The sequence below is a fragment of the Megascapheus bottae genome, chromosome 12 (genome assembly GCF_031878675.1).
Source record: "Megascapheus bottae isolate mThoBot1 chromosome 12, mThoBot2.hap1, whole genome shotgun sequence".
Classification (NCBI taxonomy): Eukaryota; Metazoa; Chordata; class Mammalia; order Rodentia; family Geomyidae; genus Megascapheus; species Megascapheus bottae.
Window position 1 is genome coordinate 45,326,754 of NC_143520.1, and position 21,568 is coordinate 45,348,321.

Genomic DNA, 21,568 nt, shown 5'->3' on the forward strand with positions numbered 1-21,568 from the left:
TGAACATAAGAAAACATTTACAAAAAAGTATTTATTTGCAAGAATTGTTCACGAATATTAGAAATTAGAGAATTTAAAACATGAGAAGTATGAGAGATACACCGAGAAAGGATGGGTTGGGTTGCATTGGGTGGTGATCATTTCCTAGATTTCTTATGTATCTTCAAGGGAAATAAACTTAGAAAATGAACAATATTGAAAAATATTCCATCTGTGTATCAAGATGGCATAACTCACAAAAGATTTGAATGCTAGTTTCCCTTCCTTAAGGAAAAGAGTAACTGAAATGGTTAATATGATTAAAGTAAGTGATGCATGTGTGGAATACCATATGAAAAATCTTGGAACAATCAACATGGACTTAAAAATAATTAGAGAAAGAAACTAATGTGGGTCTTATTTGAAAGTGTGTGTACTTCTTTGAGGAAAGAAGATACCGATTGGTTGAAGAGAGTGAATATGGTCAAAGTATTTTAATATATGTGTATGAATATAGAACAACAAAATCTGCCCAAATCATTTCCAGGTGTTTTATACTATACCATGGATCTACAATTAAAAACAATACAGGACTAAATAGTAATTATTTGGGGCTTTGTAGAATATGATAAATCATATGCACATACTTATGAACCAAGATCAAAAACAGATGATCACAAAATTTTATTGCTACTATTCAAAATAACAAAGCAAATGCAATGCTTTTTAGTAACACAATTACAAATGGGAGGAATGAATTTTTATTAGATTGGCAAGAAAGTGTTCTATGTCATGAAAATGTTTGCAGATGATCTGATAAATCTATGGAGAAGAAATTTTGCCCATACTTCATGGTCTAGAACCCTGCTGCCTTTTGGCTTTGACCTACTGGTTTAAAAGATCACTCCCCTACAGTGAAAAGGCTGAGTTACTGAAGCTTATGAAGGAAGGAATTTTGTAATGCATCAGAAAGGTTATAAGGAAGCAGTAGGGAGCAAAGAGCACCTTGGGATATGAGATGTTAAATCCTGTTCCCTACAGGGGACTGATGGGAAGTGCTGGCCTCAAAGGTGAGCCCAGCCCTAGTTTGGGAAAATAAGGAAAAGCATGACATGTGGAAAGTTGCTTGTGGGATGTGAGTGTTAAAACCAGAGGGAAGGGGTAAATTAAGTTAAAAGAGCCAGGATGTTTAAACACTTTCCTAAGAAGGATGAATGGTGTCAGATCAATACGGTTGGAAAAGTTATTATCTTAATAAAACCAATATAAGCTGGAAAGAGTGGCCTGACAGATTTTCTTGACACAGTTTGTGTGGGGAGAATGATCACTGAGAAGCATTGTATTATATTTTCAGAAAACCAACAGAGAATGTAAGTGAAATACTAAAAGGTCTCATTGTTTGAACTATGTGTTGAAGAATTCTGTATGGTACCTTCACTCCCTCGTCAGCCTAAAATATTTTATCAGATAACTTAATGCTGTTTGTATTTCTTCATTTCTTATTTTCCTCTTGTTTTTAATCTCCCATTTTATGTATGACTTTTACATTCCCAGAGAATATTTCCAGGTAACTTCTGAAAGTTATCTATGTCAAGCCATCATTCCTAACTTTCCTCTTTCCTTATTTTTGTAGCCTAGGAATGTAATTCAGTGGTGGTTTCCACTCTAATGTTCCATTGTTGAAATTTCTTCATTTCTGTTCTATATTTTCAATGAGGTGTGATATATAGCAGTAATGAAAATAGAATTTTGGACATTCCTATTATACTATCTTGTCAGATGGCCGAATATTAACCTGATTTTATTAATTTGTGTGTGCTCTCTTAAAACATTTAAGTACTATGAGCATCAAACTTAAGAAGCATGCTCATTTACAACTCAGTGTGGTGTGAAAAGCAAACAATTTCAATTGAGGAAGTATTATTACTTCACTTATGGCTACCAGTAGCATCAGAAGTCCCTTTCAGAAAACATGTTCACCTTGAGCTGTCATTTGGATTACCACTATCCAGTTGCATTTTTGGAACAGAGGTACCAAATTATGTTTGCAGGTTAATTAGAATGAAGGGAAAAATTCTAAGACCATGATGAATTTTTTTTACCAATATTCTTCATTCATCTTTGCATCTTCAAAACTGTACTGCTATTTTCCTAGCCAGGTTTTAGATGGAATTTATCTTCATCACAATTAGTCAAACCAGTAAGCAGACAATTGTCAAGAACTGCCTTCCTTCCTTCCTTCTATGCCCATTGCTCCCCCAGCTCTCTGAAGACTTCTGTGTCTACCCTGGCCCTCTCCCTAATGAATCACATCCTCCCTTGCCTGCCTTCTCTACAGTGTGCTTTCAACACTCATTTTCTGTATCTGGTTCTCTTAATACTATTCCTCCAATTAAAAGAGAGCTTCCCTTGTTCCCTTTAAGCAGACACTCCCAGAACTGGCAGACTCACAGCCACTCTGCTGTGTCATTGGAAATCTAGCCTAAATATATTCTGTATCAGCTCCTTTACTAAGGTTTCAGCAACACTTTAAAATTCAGTAAATGATAGAAATATTATATAGGTTGCAAAATTGTAAACTCTTTCTCTTTTTCATTTTAAATTGAATTCTTCAGCCACAGCGTCTGTGATGTAATTCCTATTTCCTTGTAGACAGAGGTCATGTTAAAATGGAACTGTGATTATAAATGCATAAGAAAACTTTGTAATCACTGTGTTTCCATGGTTAACCCTCTCCTATCTTCTTCCATCTTTAAAATTTATTCACTGGAAACGTAGAACATATTTTAACCAAAGTAGTAAACATGCATGGATATATTTCCTTACATAATATAAAATTTACTATGTCATGAGCACTAGCCACTGACAAAAATCTGATTTCATCAAGCTCTCTCTTCATGATAACATTTTTTCTGTTTTCTATGCCAATGCCATGTCCCAGGAAATGCAAATAAATTAAATACATACAAACTTCAACTCATGCTTTGAAATGACAATTGGATAACATTTACAAAGTTGGATGATTACTCATAGTGGGTTAAAACATGAAAGTTTTCTGCTAAGAAGTTAAGCCTAAAGACTTTGGTCATTATTCTTTAAGCAATGAGGAATAATGCACTAGTACAAGTTGTAATTGGAGAAGGAAGAGTGCATGAACTGAAGAAAGATTCTGATTCTGATTTGTTGTTAAAGTTGATAGACATCAATGAAACCTCAAAGGTGGGACAATAGTGAATATCTTACCGATTACCCAACACATATTACTGAGAACAAGAAATAACTGTTTTATATACCTCCTTACATGCTTTCATTCTCCAGGGTTATCAGTGTCCATTCTTTTGCATATATATACACATATACATGTATATTTACACACATGTATATATGTGGACACATGCTTATGTATGTATATGTGCACATATACATAGGTACATATAATATACACACATACATTACAGGTAGCATTTAGTTGTATCCATTCAAACAGACTAAATAAAGCCCAAGAGATAATCCAACATAAAGAATATTATGGGGGAGGAAAAAAGGAAATATTGTAACATTTTCGCTATGAAACTGAAATTTTATTTAAATTTAAATGGTTTATTCTCATTTCCTCCTTGTTTCAATTAAATAAGTTCATAAAAACATTAATCAGAGCATGTATTTTTTCTGGACATAGGAATTTAGTCATTAAGTCCACTTTTCTGCAGCTACTTTAGTAATTTTATTATTTTTGAAGAGCATAGTAAAAATGTTTTCATGGTTTTGCCTTGCAATAAAAAAAATAAAAAAGCCATCTTTCTTCATTTGTGGCAGAAGTTGCCCTGAAATTACATGAAGTAGAATAGAGTCTAGAGCTGTAGGGAAAATGTTCCTGGGAGATAGCCAAGCCTGGTTCCACCTTCTGCGTTTTTCAATTTGTTTTCTTATCAGTATGCCCATAAACTGGAAAGCAGTAGGCACATATCCACTGATAAGCATAAGAAAATTTCTTTCAGTCTTTCAGCCCTCCTTGGAAACTCTTTTAAGAGTTTTGAAGTCCCCATCTGAAATAAAAAGTGTTACAACACAAACAAACACAAATTATTTTAACCTTGGAGACTGGAGTGCATAGCAGCAGAATACTTTGTGCTATTTCTTTTGGGTGTATGAACGCTAGCATGGGTAGCTGAGAAAAAATGGGTTAACTCAATTTACAAATTAGAGGAAGATAAAGAATATTTTTCCTTGTTGGGGTTAAATGGTTGCATGCCAACTGCTAATTTCAGATTCTAGGAGTAAGCAACAGAATTGGACTGAGTCTCATTTCAACTGAAAAGTAATTCATTAAAAAATGCTGTAAGCTTTCAGAACCAATGAGAAATTGGAGTTTCTTAGACTACATAATAAACAGGAAACGGGAAGGGCCAATATTTCAAACATAAGAATATGTTCAGGAAATCTTCATTGTGGCAAACATCTATGAGGAAGGAATCTTTACATGGCAGTCTGTACATTGCTTTGCTTGCCCAACCTTGCTGGAGCATGGAAGATCTACTGTGGTTGAGAAAAGTTGCTCAACTTTCACTTCATTCCTTCAGATTCATGCAAGGAATGCAGCCATGCTTTGTTTGCTTTTCTGTCTTTATGAGGTAGGCATTATGAACTGAATTTGTTATCTATACCCTAACCACTTACATTGCGATAGTGCAAAAGCATCTCCAGGTTGGAAGGGGGTTCCCATGCTAAGAAGCCAAATAAAATATGCACACTTAGAGATTATGATAGGGATACAGGGCTGTGGTTCTTATCTTACTGTCTCCGCATACTTCAGCACAACTACATATCGTGTCCAATTCTTTTATATTTTATAGCTAATGAATGATAACTACAATAATTGAAAAATGAAACATGTATGGTCCAATGACTAATATTTTTGGTGCTGGCCCAGGGGCTTGAAATCAGGGCATGGACACTGAACTGGAGCTTATTTGCTCAAAGCCGATGCTTTACTCCTTGAACCGCAGCTCTACTTCAGGCTCTTAGGTAGTTAACTGAGGATGAGAGTCACTTCCACTTTCCTGTTCTGATTAATTTCAAACTTCGATCCTTAAATCCCAGTCTTCTGTGTGTCTGAGATTATAGGCATGAGCCTCTGGTGCCCAGCTTGATTTTCCCTGTTTCTAAATTTCAAGATCTATGGGAAATGTTAATGTCACTCCCTCTACAAAAGAGGAAAGTGTAGTACAGAGAGTTGAAGTGATGATATTGCTCCATTGCCAATGTCAATATCTCTGAAGTAGATATCTCATTTGGTATATGAGCTCTCATAAAAAGCTGGCCTAGTAGATTTGAGGCCATATGTTTTACTCCAAGCACTGGAAATAAATTACTGTTAAATACATAAATATAACAATAAGGTAAAATCTCACTTTCCACAGGATGATAAAGTTAGTTTTCAGATAACAACGTTATCATTGAGTTCACCTTTGAATAGCTCACATCTCTCTTTATTTTTCACCCAAATCTTGATTTTTGATGTTTTTCTTTTCTATTTTCCATTCTCTATCCTTTATATTAAACAGTAATATGACTCCATAAATTAATATCCTTTTATTGTATGTATATTAATTGATATGTGGTTATTCAAGAAAGCTAAAGTAAACCATGTTTTTTTTTATTTTTGACTCTATATCCTTGAAAATTAGCAGAATTTGTAATGTGTAGTAGCTGCAAGATATACACACAGAAAAAGACAGAGAAAGTTCAGACAGAGAGAAGAGTAACAGGGAAGGTCTGAGTGAGGCAGGAAGAAAGAAAAGAATATAGAAAATGAAGGACTAGAATATACCATTTCCAAATCCTAATATATCAATAAGTATCAAGGAATGTTTTTTAAAATAGCAATAGCATAGTAATTTTCTACGGGTTTCTGCTTATTTTCTGAGAGCATGTATTTATAATTATCAAAATGAGTGATTAATTCCATAGTCTTCACTTAAGCTAAATAAGTTTATGGACTCATACAGCCAAGAGATAGTCTGTTCAATTCACAGATTAGAGGTAGCTATTTTGACATACTTCTATGTGTTCTTCATTTACTTTCAACAAAAGCATTAATGAAGAGCCTTTAGAACAGGGAAGTGTCTAAAATTCCTAAGTATGAATTTAAGACAAATGCACACGTGTCACCTTTTGAAAAAGCATAATATTCTGTAAAGGTTTTCAGAATTAAAAAACTTTGAAAGGGCTTCCTGATATGAATAACTGCAAATGTCAAAGGAGGAGAGTTCCCCTGTTTCTATAATGTCAGCTCCTGACGCTCAGGTGACATGAATGATTGCACTAGGTTGTCCTATCTCCCTGAGATGCAAAATGAAGCAGTACTTCATAACCAACAGGGAGATTTATTTAAGGCTGAAATGCCAAAGGTAATCAAACTATTTAACTTGCTCTCATAGCTTTACCTTGCACTAAGTACATGGACACAAATTATTCATCATATATTGACAATGAATGGAAATAATTTCATGAACAGTAAAGCTGAATGTGGCATTGTGGCGTTCAGTGAAATACCGATAAAATCTTTATGGCAATATTTTGATGGGTTATAACTGTTGGTATAAATTCCATGCAATGCAGTTTACTTTGCTTTAAATTCATTTTAGCAAGTATGCTGCAAAGTTTACTTCTACATATGGGCAAAGTTTAAACAGAGCATTGCTCACACATTCTAATTCCCATTCTGTCGTTACAAGTCACTACTTCCCTCCAATATTAACCATGACACTGATTGCCTCTTAAAGGTAGTATCTCTGTAAACATTTGTGTATATTCAGTATAAACATGCACATACGGAGAGTAACTAGCCTTCATTCATCTATCCATATATATTTCTGTTAGCTATCTATACAAGGAGAGTTGAGTGGCTGTTCAGCTTTGGTAAAAACCATTACTGAGATTTAAAAAGTGTAAATGTTCCTGGTCTAGGCAGTGGAAGGCCATACCTGAAATCCTAGCTACACAGGAAACTGTGATGTGAGGATATTGGTTCAATGACAGCCAGAGGAAGGAAAGTCTGTGAGACTCTGCTCAAAAACTAACCAGTAAAAAGCTAAAAGTAGAAATGAGAACATTTTTTTCTTTATTGTTCCTTTATGTCTTGTTTGTTCAATTATCTATCTTTGGAACAGTAGGGAGGCTTATACATGGAGGGACAAGGGCTGGGATTTTGCCCTAGTGCTAGAGTGCTTGCCTAGGATGCATGAAGATCCGGGTTGGATTCCTCAGTACCACATACATAGAAAAAAGCTGGAAATGGTGCTGAGGCTCAAGTGGTGAAGCTCTAACCTTGAGATAGCCCAAGGACAGTGCTCAGACCCTGAGTTCAGTTCCCATCACTGGCAAAAAAAAAGAGAGAGAGAGAAAGAAAAGAAAAAAAAAGAAAAGAAAAAAATGGAGGGACAAAAGGGACAAATGGGAGGGGAAAACTGTGAGAAAGTAAGCGAAGGAGTGACATTGTCCAAAAAGAACTGTACTCTTTACCTGAGGTATGTAACTCGAACCCCTCATTATACAATGTTTATAATAACTATTTTGTTTTCTAAATCTAGTTGTGGATCTGTGGCTCAAATCTTGCAGCATCAGATTGAATAAAAATGCTAAGTGTCAGTAGTCGAGGGACTTGAACTCTGGGCCTGGGAGCTGTTCCTAAGCTCTGGCACAAAAAAAGAAATAAGAAAGGAAATGCCTTGCAACATTTTCTGTGCATAATAGAATTTAAAGTGACATATTTTTCCACTATTTTCCTCTGTTACCAAAAATATTATCTATGTATAAGAATATAATATAAAAGTATTTACATATTTTACATATGTATGGATAGTCATCCAATTGCTGTCCATAGATGAAACTTTATTATTTGTTGAAAAATAATGATAGGGGCCAAGAGTTTAGCCTAGTGGTGGAGTACTTGCCTAGCATACACGAAGACCTGGGTTTGATTCCTCAGCACAGCATACACAGAAAAAAAAGCCAGAAGTGGTGCTGAGGCTCAAGTGGTAGAGCACTAGCCTTGAGAAAGTCCAAGAACAGTGCTCAGGCCCTGAGTTCAAGCCCCAGGAATGGCCAAGGAAAAATAATAATAATGATAGAATCTGTTCCTTTATTTTTTTTTGTCATGGGGCCTTGGTGCCGCCCTTGAGCTCTTCGGCTCAACCCTAACACTACTACTTGGGTCACAGCGCCACTTACAGTTTTCTGGTGGTTAATCCGAGATAAGAGTCTAGTGGACTTTCATGACCCAGCTGTCTTTGAAACATGATCCTCAGATCTTAGCCTCCTGAATAGCTAGGATAAAAGGCGTGAGCCACTGGTACCCAACTAGACTCTGTTCCTAATTGCTAAAAAATATATATACATATATATCCATAACTACATTGAATTCAGTTTAAAAAATGTTTAGTGTGTGAAAATATACAGTCTTAAAAATGATAAGCTGATATGACTGAAAAATCAAAATATGTTCCTTTAGAAACAAAGGCAAATGGTTCAACACACATTTTGGAACAAGACGGGGGACAAGAAAAATACAGAAGAGGCTGCAGTATAGGTATAGGCTGGGAAAAAAGGAAATATTTCCTGGCCCTCTGAAAGCTGCAGGTTAACATAGCACAGGTTGGAGAATGAGAACTGAATCTGATTTGAAGGGACTACATCCATGGCTGAAAATAGCATCAATGATTGATCCCAGGAATGAAGTTTAAGAGGATCTGAGTGAGAGCCATGAAAAGACGTTGCCTTCAAAACTTTAATGCTAAAGTCTTTTAGATATATGTGAGAGATAATGATTGTATTTTCATTATTATCATTCCTACTTCCACCAAATATTTGAACTATCCTAGAATTCTTTCATTTCTATTATCTATTCTTTCATTGCAATCATTACTTCCCTAAGTAACTCCCCAAAGCTGACCAAATCATCCACCTACTTATAAAAAATTGTAAAGAAACAATTATTAAAGAAATACCCAGTACAATATTCAAGTTTCTCTATGGTTTGGTGCAAAATTAAGATTCAGAGGAATCATACATATAAAGACAGTTTATGTAATTAATCTCCAAATATTTCCGTAGCTGTCATTTTGAACTTCAGTTCATTCTGTGTCCCAAGCCTGAGTTACCTTCCTTGTCATGGGAGAAAAAAAGTTACCTGGAGACTGTTCTGGTCTTTTCTAAGTGAGACGATTGCTTCTGGCATTATTGATGTCCACCAGGTATACACAATGAAAACCCGACCACCAAAAATTCTCTTCTACTCAGTGACAGAATGCATATAAAATTCTGCTCTAGTGACAGAGTGCAATAAAACTCTGCTCTAGATTTGGGAAAAACTCTTTTTATCATCAGTTCAAAAGACATTCAATGCCTATTACTATTCAGGGAGCTCATGATATAGGTTAATTTCTATATTCCCTTTGTCATTTTTACTAGCACTAAATAATATTGGCAATTTATTCACAGAACGTGAACTTTTCTAGTTTACAAACACATATAAATAAAGCCACTTTGCCAACAAGAAATTTTAAAGCAAAATGACTAAGAGAGCATTTTATCTCATTTGTAGAAGCTAGACAAATAATATCCAAACATAAAACCATGATCAGGAAGCAGAAGAAAGGGGAGGTAATAAGGGAAAATGATAAATGGTGTGACTATTATCAAAATAAATTCTTATACAAATGTGGAAATGTCATGATGACACAACCTAATTTATGTACTAGTAAGAAAATGTTAAAATAAAACCTGCTTGCATTTTTCAGGATAGCTATTTGCAAGCAATCAAGCAACCAAATAGACAAGTGTTGGCTAAGATGAATACCTGTACACTTACTTATACATTGTTAGTGGGAATGTATCCAGTGCAATAGTATGGGAAACATATGTGAATTCCTCAAAAGCTATAAAAAACAGAAACAAAATGAAATGAAACTATTTTGTCTCATAATTTTACTATTTGATACTGCAATATCTGATGTTTGGTTACTGTGTCTTCTAGGAGCAATTCTGGATACTGGGTTTGCTGAATCTGCAAAATGCACAATTGCTAGATGAGAAATTAGTATGATTTCTTCCTGCTTGTAGAGTTGTGGTGAACACATAGCAAGAAAAGACACCGTGCATGTGGCAGGAGGAAAAGAAGACAGAAGATTAAAAAAATGGCTGCTGAAAATTCCTGGCTGTCAATAACTTCCTTCTGTCTAGTCATTCAGTGATGAGAAGTTATGACTTACACATTCAGTGGAAAATACCTTAAAATTTATGACAGCTTTTCTAGCAGGCAATTCTTTTTTTCATATATTTTTATTGTAATTAATAGAAGCATTACATGATATTTGCCAGATAGATGGTGCATTCATTCCCATACATTGATACCCTTTCACATGTCTTGGTCCCCTTTTCCCTCCCCCCCACCTCCACCCCTCATCTTGTTTTCCCCGTTCCCTATCCAATTTCAAATAACCAAATACAAATATATCTGATATATCAGGTAACAAAGTGAGATACTGTAACAATATGAGATAACCAAGGGACAGCAAAAGAGATGAGAGATAACATAGTACCTTAAGAACAACAATCATTCATTATATGGCTTATGTTTCTATATCCTAGAGATCCTTTCATTTAGCGTCCTACCTAAGAGGCAATTCTACATATATTTTTTTTCCAATTGTTCTTTTGCCCTTTGGTGATTTCTCCAATTTTAAGTGTTTCATGGATGAATTAAGAACACTCATTCTCAAAAACCTGGAAAGTTGTCATGCTCTATAAATCTGAGAGTTAATTGATCACAGAGCTATCCATTTCTATTTGTTATGATGATAGGTGACTCACTGAAGGAATTGATTAATGGAATCAAAATATTGTGACAGTTTAATCAGTAACAAGGAGATAAATGGTAGTAGACTGTTATATTTTCAATATTATTTATATCTTATTGAAACCCTTGATGTTATTATTTGGATCAATTTGTATCTCGTCAAATTCCCCAAAGAATACAGAATATTTGAAGTTCTAATTGACAACATAGTGGCTAATTTGTGATCATTAGTTCAGAAGAATAACATTCAGCAAATAACCCTGATAACTAGAAAAGTAGATTGAAGTTGTGATTTTTTTTTCAAGCTAGGGTTTGGACTCAGAGCCTTTGCTTTCTAGGCCACTTGACCCACACTACTTATTCCTTTAAACCTTAGTCATTTTTAGAGTAGAATCTCAAGGTTTTTCTGAGCCTTGGAACATAATACTCTGATATAGAACTCCCATATAGCTGAAATTATATATGGTTGGGCACTGTAGATACCCATCCATCTATCTATCTATCTATCTATCTATCTATCTATCTATCTATCTATCTATCTATTCCTGAGCTCCATTTTGCTGAAGAACAGTGCTCAACCACTTGAGCCACAGCAACACTTCTGGGTTTTTCTATAATTGGAAAAGAATCTCACAGACTGGCTGAAACCATGATCTTTGGAGCTCAGTCTCATGAGTAGAAAGAATTATAGGAATTAGTCGCTAGTCCCCAACTCAAACATATGTTTTGGTAAAGAGGCAGACACTGAATCTCTTTTCTTTTTTCCCCTACTCTTTTGGCTATTGGAAAAATGTACTTGTGGGTATTTACTATTGTGGCCTTCAGTGGAGTGGCATTAACATTCTAGTTCCATTTTGGTTGTTATTTTTTTTTTTTTACATGAGAGCAGATGTCAGTTTCATATGGGTTGCGAATGTCATCCAATCTGTTACTCAAATATAAATGTAATTACTGGTCAATAGCCCTGGATAACATGCACATCTGTTGAAGTTGTGGAGGTTTTATTAATTATTGTGACTTGGAGTTATTTTCCTTTTGGATAGCTGAGGTTACTTTGGGTGAAGGCACCCATATTCTCAACAACAGCTTGAGAAGAGATGTAAATGCCTGGCAGGATCTCTATTTAGAAAGTTCAGATGCAACAAACAGATTTTATTTTTCTCCAAGAACGGATGCTTTGTGCTTACCTTCTAGATTGTTAAAGTATAGGTAATATTTTTCTTAAGTTACCAGGTAAGGTAAAGTTATTAAATTCATTGTCATGCAGTGTTATAATAGTAAAGAGAATGCAGAAGCTTTTCCTCATGATTTTCATGCTTCGGGATAATTTACAAATGGATTGAAGTCACAAGCGTTTTAATTCTTTGGAGTTGTAGCCTATACAAAGCTTAAGAATTTGAATCATGTTATTGTAAAGTCAGCTTTGCTTTTTGTTAGAGCCTAGTGTTGTATATTCCATATAGCTGTCTCATTTTTTTACATAATGGATATGTCAGGTATGTGCATGTCTTACTCCTAAATTATATTTTTAAAAAAGAGACTTAGAAAAAAGTTTACCCACTACCAGACTTATGTGACTGTAACCTTGTAACCCCTCTATATATTACCTTTGTAACAACTACTTAACAACTAAGATGAGAGCAAAAACCAAAACACACACACACACACACACACACACACACTCACACACACACACACGCACATGAAAAACCTCTTAGATTTACAAAGTCAAGAGAATTATCAAGAAGCAGTATTTTACATGTAAACTTATTGTGAAGCCCATGATTTCAAGAAGTCTTCTGTCCCTCTTTAAAAAAAATGGGTCATGGGGCTTGAACTCAGCACTGTCCCTGAGCTCTTCAGCTCAAGGCTACTACCCTACTCCAGGGGCTAGGTGTTGTCCCTGAGCTCTTTAGCTCAAAGCTAATGGCCTACCCTTGAGCTAAGCCCCACTTCACATTTTCTAGCGGTTAATTGGAGATAAAAACCTCAGGTCCTTTTGTTCCTGGGCTGGCTTTGAACCTTGAGCCTCAAATCTCAGCCTCCTGATTTCCTAGGATTACATGCATGAGCCATCACGCCCAGCCCCTCTTTTATTTTAATTCAAAATTTCTTATCTAGCATTATTACCTGTAATCTATATACTAAAATATATACTAAAATTGATATAAATATGTGAAGTATATACTAAATTATATATATTTATCTACATAAATATATAAAATATATGCTAATTTGATACTGTTACTGTACATCAGTGTTTAGAAAGCTGGGACCTCACAGTTATTGAGACAAGGTTATGGAAATTTTGATGTTTACTATATGTGATCCTGCAGCACACTGGGCACTCGGATACAGACATGTCTTTCGGCTCCTTAGTAGACTATTTGATCTCAGGAACTATTTGGTTAGCCTTGTATTTGACTTCCCAAGTATATGAAGATGTTTGGTTTTATGAAAGTTGGTAATACTACATGTGTAAGAAATTTCCAACATTTTGTATTAAAGATATTGAAAAACATGAACAGTTTTGTTCTAAAAGCTGTGTGTCAAAGCAACATCTATTTGTGTGGGCATTGTGGTTCCTGCGTTGGGACCACTGATTGCTGTTAATTTGGGTGGTGTTATGTGTTCAGATTTAAAGTTCTCAACAATCAGGCCCAAGGTTAATACTATTGTTGTACAATTTAAGAAGGGATTGTTTAGAAACACTGCCCTGCTACATCAGTTCTGAGGAATTATTTCTCTCTTTTTTTTTTTGCCAGTCCTGGACCTTGAACTCAGGGACTGCGTACTGTCTTTGGGCTTTCTCAAGGCTAGAACCCTACCACTTGAGCCACAGCACCACTTCCAGCTTTTTTCTATGTATATGGTGCTGAAGAAACAAACCCAGATCGTTGTGCATGCTAGGCAATCACTCTACCACTAGGCAAAACTTCAGGCCCCAAGGTCAGGGGAATTTTTAACTGCCATTTATCATTAGTGAATCTGTGGAGAAAGCTAGATAAAAACAGGGAGGATTTTCTAAAGATTTCTGTCTTGATCACCAAGTACATTTTTCTAACGACCCAAAATTAACTCTGTATAAATAGCCAGTGGAATGCTACTAAAATGAAACCAAGTTTTAGTTGTCTGTCTCTCAGTAATGTAAAATATCATCTGCAACTAAACTAATGTTGTGGCATAGGAGCAACAATATTAAGTAGGTTTAATCTCACTGCTGACAGTATTGATCTCAAAGTGTCAATACAAAATGCCCTGTAATTTCCAAATGACTGCTTGATATTGGTAGAATTGGGAAAGTAATTGCTATTAATAAATAAATGCAACGTAAACAGGTGCATAAAATAAAAATAGCTTGAAAACGTCTATAAGATAAAATGTGTACCTTCTTGGCTATCACTCTGTTTTATGAAATTTTTTAATGCCCTCCCCTAACATCTTGGGTTTGTTTTTGTTTCATGTCTACTGATGCAGATTTATATTTTTGAAAACAATATCTACTATCAACCTGATATAAAGAGCAGTTCATTAAGACTTACATCATCTGGAAAAGAAGGAATTATTTTTAATGGGATTGCTGACTGGTTATATGAAGGTGAGTTGAGCAGTTTTAGTTTCTAAAGAATACATATGACAAACTATGCAAGAAAAAACAAACATGTTCATTGTACAGTAATACTTACAGCTGCATGTTCCTTCCTGTTAATTTCCTCTTAAAATTGTCTCATGCTTTCTTTCCACTGAATGTGCTCAAACTTTGTCTGACTTTGATTTATAACTATTTACCTTAATTCACATTTATTACATGCAGGAGTCAAAGAGTGTGTGTGTGTGTGTGTGTGTGTGTGTGTGTGTGTGTGTGTGTGTGTGTGTGTGTGTGCGTGTGCGTGTGTAAACATTGTTCAGACTAGTTTAACATTGTTCATATCTCACATTAGTCTGAAATTAGAAACTACACTCTTGTATCAAAAGTATTATGAATTCCACTTGATTTTACTTTTCTCTTTAGGGATATTGTTGCCTTTGAAAGATATTGCAGAGGGAGAAAAATAATGCCTACTTGAAGAGTTATTTTCAATAAATCCTGATTAAGTTTCAGTAATATCTGAGCATATAAAAATCAAATGTCTGATAAAGGTCTGTACGCAGGTTTGATTGTATACTAATTACCTATCAGTTGAGTTATGGGTAGGAATTCCTTGGAGAAGATTCAGAGTTTTGAGCCCAATGGTTAGACTCTTCAACTGATCTTGGCAAAATAGGTAAGATGTAAAGTTAGTATATTCATTTATAAATTTTAAAGCTAAGAATTTAGAAAACTAATTTTATTTCTCAAGCAATGCTTTAAATGCGATCTCTTTCCCTGATACTCAATATTTTAAATTCTTTCATAAAAAAAGCATCTTTCAAAGCACTCATCCATTCTGTCAACTTTTCATTCAATAGTCATTAGTAATGGCCAACTCTATTCTAGTTATTAGTCTAGGCAATAAAACAGAGCATGTATTTAAAAAAGATCTTGAGGACATTGTCAGCTAGACTTCTTTTTATTAACAAGTTGTATTCCTTGAAATTATATCTAAGCATATAAGTTTAGTTGTAATCATTTAGAATTATATGTGTATCTGGCCTTATGTATATGCATATATTTATAATATATATAGTGCTACATATAATATATACTATCTATTAAATGATTTTATTTCATATATGTGATAAAAACATAAAAGACTTTTGGAGGCTGCACTTTATCTTGACAAATAGTGATAATATAAATAATGATTATGCCATGAAAGCATATAAACTAAATTAAAAAATGCATGAAAATATAAGATAACTTCAGCCACTTGTTCCTAACTACTCAAGAGTTAGGGATCTGGAAGATCATATTTTTTAAAATATTTTTATTGTGATTAATAGAAGGGTTACATTATATTCACCAGACAGAAGGCGCATAACTTCACAAACATTGATACCCTTTCTCATGACATGGTCCCCACTTTCATCCTACCCTCCCCCTGCTTATCTGAATTTCCCCCCTTCCCTATCCAATTTCAAAAAACCAATTAAGCACAGATAACAAGGTGAAATATTGTAACATTATGAGATAAGAAAGGAATGGCAAAAGAGCTGAGAGATAACATAGTACATTAAGGAAAACGGTCACTCATCATATTGCTTTTTTTTCCGTATCCTGGGGGTCCTTACATTTAGTGTCATACTATTTGGCCTTATGTCTCTAGATTTTGTTCTATTGTAAATCTCTGCTATGAGAGCCCAAGGTTTCTACAAATTATGACATGTGAAGGAGACTATTGCTTTTTTCTTTTTTTTTCTTTTTTTTATTGTAATTAGTAAAAGGGTTACATGATATTTGCCAGATAGAAAGTGCATTAATTCACATACATTGATACCCTTTCACATGTCTTGGTACCCGTTTCACTCCCCCCCCACACCCCACACCCGTCTTGGTTTTCCCCCCTTCCCTATCAAATTTCAAATATCCAAATACAAATAAGTTCAATATATCAGATAACAAAGTGAGATACTATACCAATATGAGATAACCAAGGGACAGCAAAGGAGATGAGAGACAACATAGTACATTAAGGACAACAATCATTCATTATATGGCTTTTGTTTCACTATCCTGGAGGTCCTTTCAATTAGCTTCACATTATATGTCCTTATATATCAAGAGTTTGCTCTATTGCAAATCTCTGCTAGTAGAGCCCAAGGTTTCTACTGATTATGACGAATGAGGGAAACCATTGAGCCTAAGTTCCTTTGAGTCTGGCTTACTTCACTTAATATGATTTTTTCTAAGTCTTTCCATTTCCTAACAAATGGGGCGATGTCATTCTTTCTGACAGCAGCATAGAATTCCATTGTGTACAAATACCACAACTTGATGATCCACTCATCAACTGAGGGACATCTAGGTTGGTTCCATATCTTTGCTATGGTGAATAGTGCTGCAATGAACATTGTTGTGCTAGTGGGTTTAGTATGTCCTTGTTTCTGGGTGGTTGGGTAAATGCCAAGTAGTGGAATTGCTGGGTCATAGGGGAGTTCTATGTTTAGCCTTTTGAGGGACTGCCACACTGCTTTCCATAGTGGTTGAACGAGTTTGCACTCCCACCAACAGTGTAGTAGTGATCCCTCCTGGCCACATCCCCTCCAGCATCTGTTGTCATTCGTTTTCCTGATCTTGGCCATTCTAGCTGGAGTGAGGTGGAATCTTAGAGTTGTTTTGATTTGCATTTCTTTTATGACCAGAGATGTGGAGCATTTCTTCATGTGTCTATAGGCCATTTTTGTTTCTTCTTCAGAGAAGACTCTCTTTAAGTCTTTGGCCCATTTTTTAATGGGATGGTTGTTACTGCGGCGCCCAGCACCCCTGACCAGCAGGGAAGAACGGACACCACCCGAGGATCCTTCTCGTATCACGCTTTTAATGAAGAGCAACTTGATTAAAGGGAGAGCTGAAGCAGAGGGGCCCTGGGCCGGGAAATGCAACTGCTTATATAGGCCCAAGGAACAAGGGGCTCTCTACCATTGGCTGCTCTGTTGCTGAGGCCGTTTTGAGACTCGGGATTGGTCACGCCCTTTTTCGTCATGCGCAGACTGAAGAGCAACTTGATACTTAGTAACAAGTAAAGGCCTCGCACTCACATACTAAATAAGTTACAAGGAGCGAGGCAGGAAACAGGTGCCATCCGGCTCCCCACATCTCCCCCCTTTTGTTTTATAGCAGCAAGCCAAAATGCCTGTTGTGAAGAGAGTAGAGGTGCTGTCCTCCAAAGTAAAATTCGAGGTCCTATTCTAGAGGAGTGACCCAGGAGGCCAACCCTGGATCCCTCCCCTCCAGGTTCTCTATCCCCTTTGTGGAGATGGGCTAGGGGCGCAAACCCATATGCTGACGCACATGCTCTCCCTGACCTGTTAGGGTCAGGAGTGGTACTTTGTCCAGCATTTCACAACTCTTGGCTGTCCATACTCCTATTCCTCGTGCAATAGACCGAGGTCTCGAGGGTGCAAAGGCAGTACAGGGTAGTTTCAATTGGCCTTTAAAGCTGCAAGCTATACCTGGGGAGAACATCCTTGCTCTAAAGCAGTGAGTGCATGAGCAACCAGTACTCTATCCCTTCTATTGCGAGATCTCATGCGACAGAGCAACCAAAGGCTAAAGGCACAGAATCCACAACAGGCTGCAACAAACACTCCCAGCCCAGCCCACTCCTTAACAAATGACAAGGAACTTTCAATCCAATCCAAAACTTGTCCTGCAGTTATTGTGACCCTGGTCTGATTGATCACCATAATTTCTGATCTTAGACGTTCTGTTAGGTCCTCAAACTGTTCCGTCCACTGTTCTTTTAATAACCACCTAACTTTCTAGGCAAATTTGCAGCATAGGAAAAATTATTATAAGGTAGGGTTGTTACACACATTCCAGAATAACTGGCTGCACATACAAGCTAAGAATACCTATACATTAAATCCATTTGTTCCTGCAATAAGTCCACCCATTGATTGAGAATCATAAAACCACGATACAAGTGCTGATTAGTCTCCGTCCGCATCTCCATGGCTGTTGACCCTGTGGCTGACGGCAAGGGCCGCCGCTGAAGTCACTGCAGTCATCGAGGCATTAGTCACGGGCATCGGTAATGGGAAGGTCTTCATTATTGCCCACATCATTTTTTCCTTGTTGCTCTTTCCCCTCTGTCTCTTCGTCCAAAGTCATGGCAGCAGAAGAATTATTAACAGGATTATTCCCAGGACTTTGTTTCGCATCATCCTCTTTGGGCGTTTGATTTTCTTCCAATATTCTTTGCTGTGTCCCAAAGGAGTTGGTAGTTTGTGTGCTCCTTACTGTTAAATTTCATAAACTGTTGGATTTCTGTTCTGATCTCTTCGATGACCCATTGGTGATTCAACAATGTGTTGTTCAGTCTCCATGAGTTACAGGGTTTCCGTTGGTGGGGATGTGTGTTCAGTTCCAGTTTGATGCCTTTGTGGTCTGAGAGTGTGCATGGAATAATTTCTGTGTTTCTGAATCTGTCCAGGTTTGTTTTATGGCCTAACATGTGATCTATTTTGGAAAATGTTCCATGTGCTGCTGAGAAAAACGTATATTGTGTCGTTGCTGGGTGGAATATTGTGCAGATGTCTGTTAGATCTAGTTGGTCTATATAGTTGTTCAGTTCTAAGTTTTCTCTGTTGAGTTTTTGCCTTGTTGATCTGTCCATAGGTGAAAGTGGTGTGTTAAAGTCACCGACAATCACTGTATTTCGATCTATGTATGGTTTCAGTGTAAGTAAAGTTTGCTTGATGAAGTTTGGAGCTCCGGGATTGGGTGTGTAAATATTTAGGATCGTTATGTCTTCCTGGAGGAAAGATCCCTTTAGTAGTATGTAGTAACCTTCTTTGTCTTTCCTTACTAATTTTGGTTTGAAGTCTATTTTATCTGATATGAGGATGGCAACTCCAGCCTGTTTATGGGGGCCGTTAGCTTGATAGAGTTTATTCCAACCTCTCACTTTCAAAAGATGCTTGTCTTTTTGGGTAAGATGTGTCTCTTGAAGACAGCAGAACGATGGCTCTTGCTTTTTGATCCAACTAGACAGCCTATGCCATTTAATTGGAGAGTTGAGTCCATTGATATTGAGAGTTAGGATTGAGAGATATTTATTAGGTCCTACCATTTCTAAAAGCTTTTATTTGGGCCTGTGTCTTGACAGTTCTTGTGGTCCTTAGGTGGTATGCTGTTTAGGTGCCATTTCTTTCCCTATATTGCATTTATTTTGGTTTTCTATGTATAGAACATCTTTCAGAATTCTCTGTAGTGTTGGTTTTGTTGCGACATATTGTTGCAGCTTTTCCCTGGAATGGAATGTTTTTATTGTTCCCTCAGTTATGAATGAGAGCTTAGCTGGGTACAGGATTCTTGGTTGGTAGTTATTTGACTTAAGGGCATGACATATATGCTTCCAGTCACTTCTTGCTTGCATGGTCTCTGCTGAGTAATCTGGGGTTATTGTGATTGGTTTTCCTTTATAGGTTACTGAACCCTTTTCCCTGGCTGCCTTTAGGATCCTTTTTTTGGTTTCTACTGATACAGTTCGGATTACGATGTGGCAGTGAGATGTTCTTTTCTGGTCAGGTCTGTTTGGGGTTCTAAAAGCTTCTTGTATCTGGATGGGTCTGCCCTTCTGGATATTTGGGAAATTCTCTGAGATGATTCCTTGAAGTATATTTCCAATACCATTGACCTCTTTCTCCAGACCCTCCTCAATACCAATTAGCCTTAAATTAGGCTTCCTAATTGTATCTTGGACCTCCTGAAGTGCTCTCTCATTTTTCCTAGATTTGGATTGACTCATTTTCTGTTCTTTCTCTATAATAACTAAATTATCTTCAGCCCCGGAGATTCTCTCCTCTGCATTGTCTAACCTGCTATCAAAGCTATCTACTTTATTTTTCATCTCCCTTTCTACTAATTTCTCATTTTTGATGCCTTGCATCTCTTCTTTTAGATCATGTATGGATTTCTTTAGCTCCTTGATTTCCATTTGAGTGGTTAGCTCAGTAGCTCTATTTTCTTTGAACATTTGCTGGAGTTCGGTCATCTTTTTATTTGTGGATTCTATGAATTCATCCATCTTTCTTTGAACAGCCTTTATTATGGCCTCCTTTATGGCTTCTTCTTTTTTACTTATCACCTTGTTTATGGTTTCCTCTTGTTCAGCTATGGCTTCCTCCCTTATCTCTTTCTTTATATTTTCACATTTTTCATTAATGATGTTTATCAATTGCTTTTGTACAGCACTTGGAAGACTCTCCTCTAGGTTTGCCAGTGACTGTTCCATTGGCTGTTTACATTTGGTGGGGGAGGTGGGAGGTGTTGTTTCTTGATTTGACATTTTTCTTGAGTTTCTTGTTCTGCCCATTTGAAAATGGGAGAAAGATTAATACTAAACACAATTATAGTTTTTCAGATATGTCCAACCTAGACCTCTGTAGCTGGCAGACTCTAGATGTTCACAAGTTTTGATTGGTGTTATCACTCTTTCTTTTTGTGCAGTTATGGACTAGTCTAATTATTCACTGATAAGCGATTTATATCCAAAACAATAAGCTTCTCAATCCAATCTCTATTGTCTTTAAGTCCCTCTGAGCCTAGAGAATGATTAAACACCTAGATATACAATGTTGCTCAACAGCCATCAAGTGTAGATCCATGCAGTATAAGGGTTGAAAGAAGAGCAGAGGTCCAGAGATAGAGAAATAGAATGAGAGAGGTCAGGGGGTAAGTAGGTAGAGTATTTGAGTACAATGTTTGGAAAGTATTAGAATAAAACTTATGTGTTGCTGCACGACTAGCTCTTAGCCCAACCAGTGGCCTCACAGTGGACCATGGGATGGATCTGCAAGCTTCCGTCTGAGCGTGGTTGGAGGACGTTTTCCTGTGCTGCTTCCAGGGGCGGCCCCAAGCCAAGGGTGTGGGGATTGAGAGTTTCAGGAGCTCTCAGTAGGACCAGCAGGAGGCCCCTCTGTTCCCAGGGGCGGGGCCCAGCTGGGGATGTGGGCTCCAAGGGCGGAGCTGCGCCTTTTTGGTTCTCAGAAGGGGAGCTTGGCTGCTGGTCAGCCCTTCAGATCCCTGCTGTGTTTCCACTGGTTTGTCAGTGTCTGTGACTGTGGGGGGGGGGGGCCCTCGGTGGT

At 36.8% G+C, this 21,568-nt stretch overlaps 1 protein-coding gene across 2 annotated transcripts in view; it reads left to right on the forward strand.

Annotated features, from left to right (window-relative positions):
* The window catches only part of Dpp10 (dipeptidyl peptidase like 10), a 636,241-nt gene that overhangs the window by 496,395 nt on the left and 118,278 nt on the right, over window positions 1-21,568 (forward strand). For both annotated transcript variants that reach the window (XM_090342925.1, XM_090342926.1), the window contains exon 8: window positions 14,315-14,435. In XM_090342925.1, coding sequence (XP_090199051.1) covers window positions 14,315-14,435 — 121 coding nt within the window. The remainder of the gene's footprint in view (window positions 1-14,314; window positions 14,436-21,568) is intronic.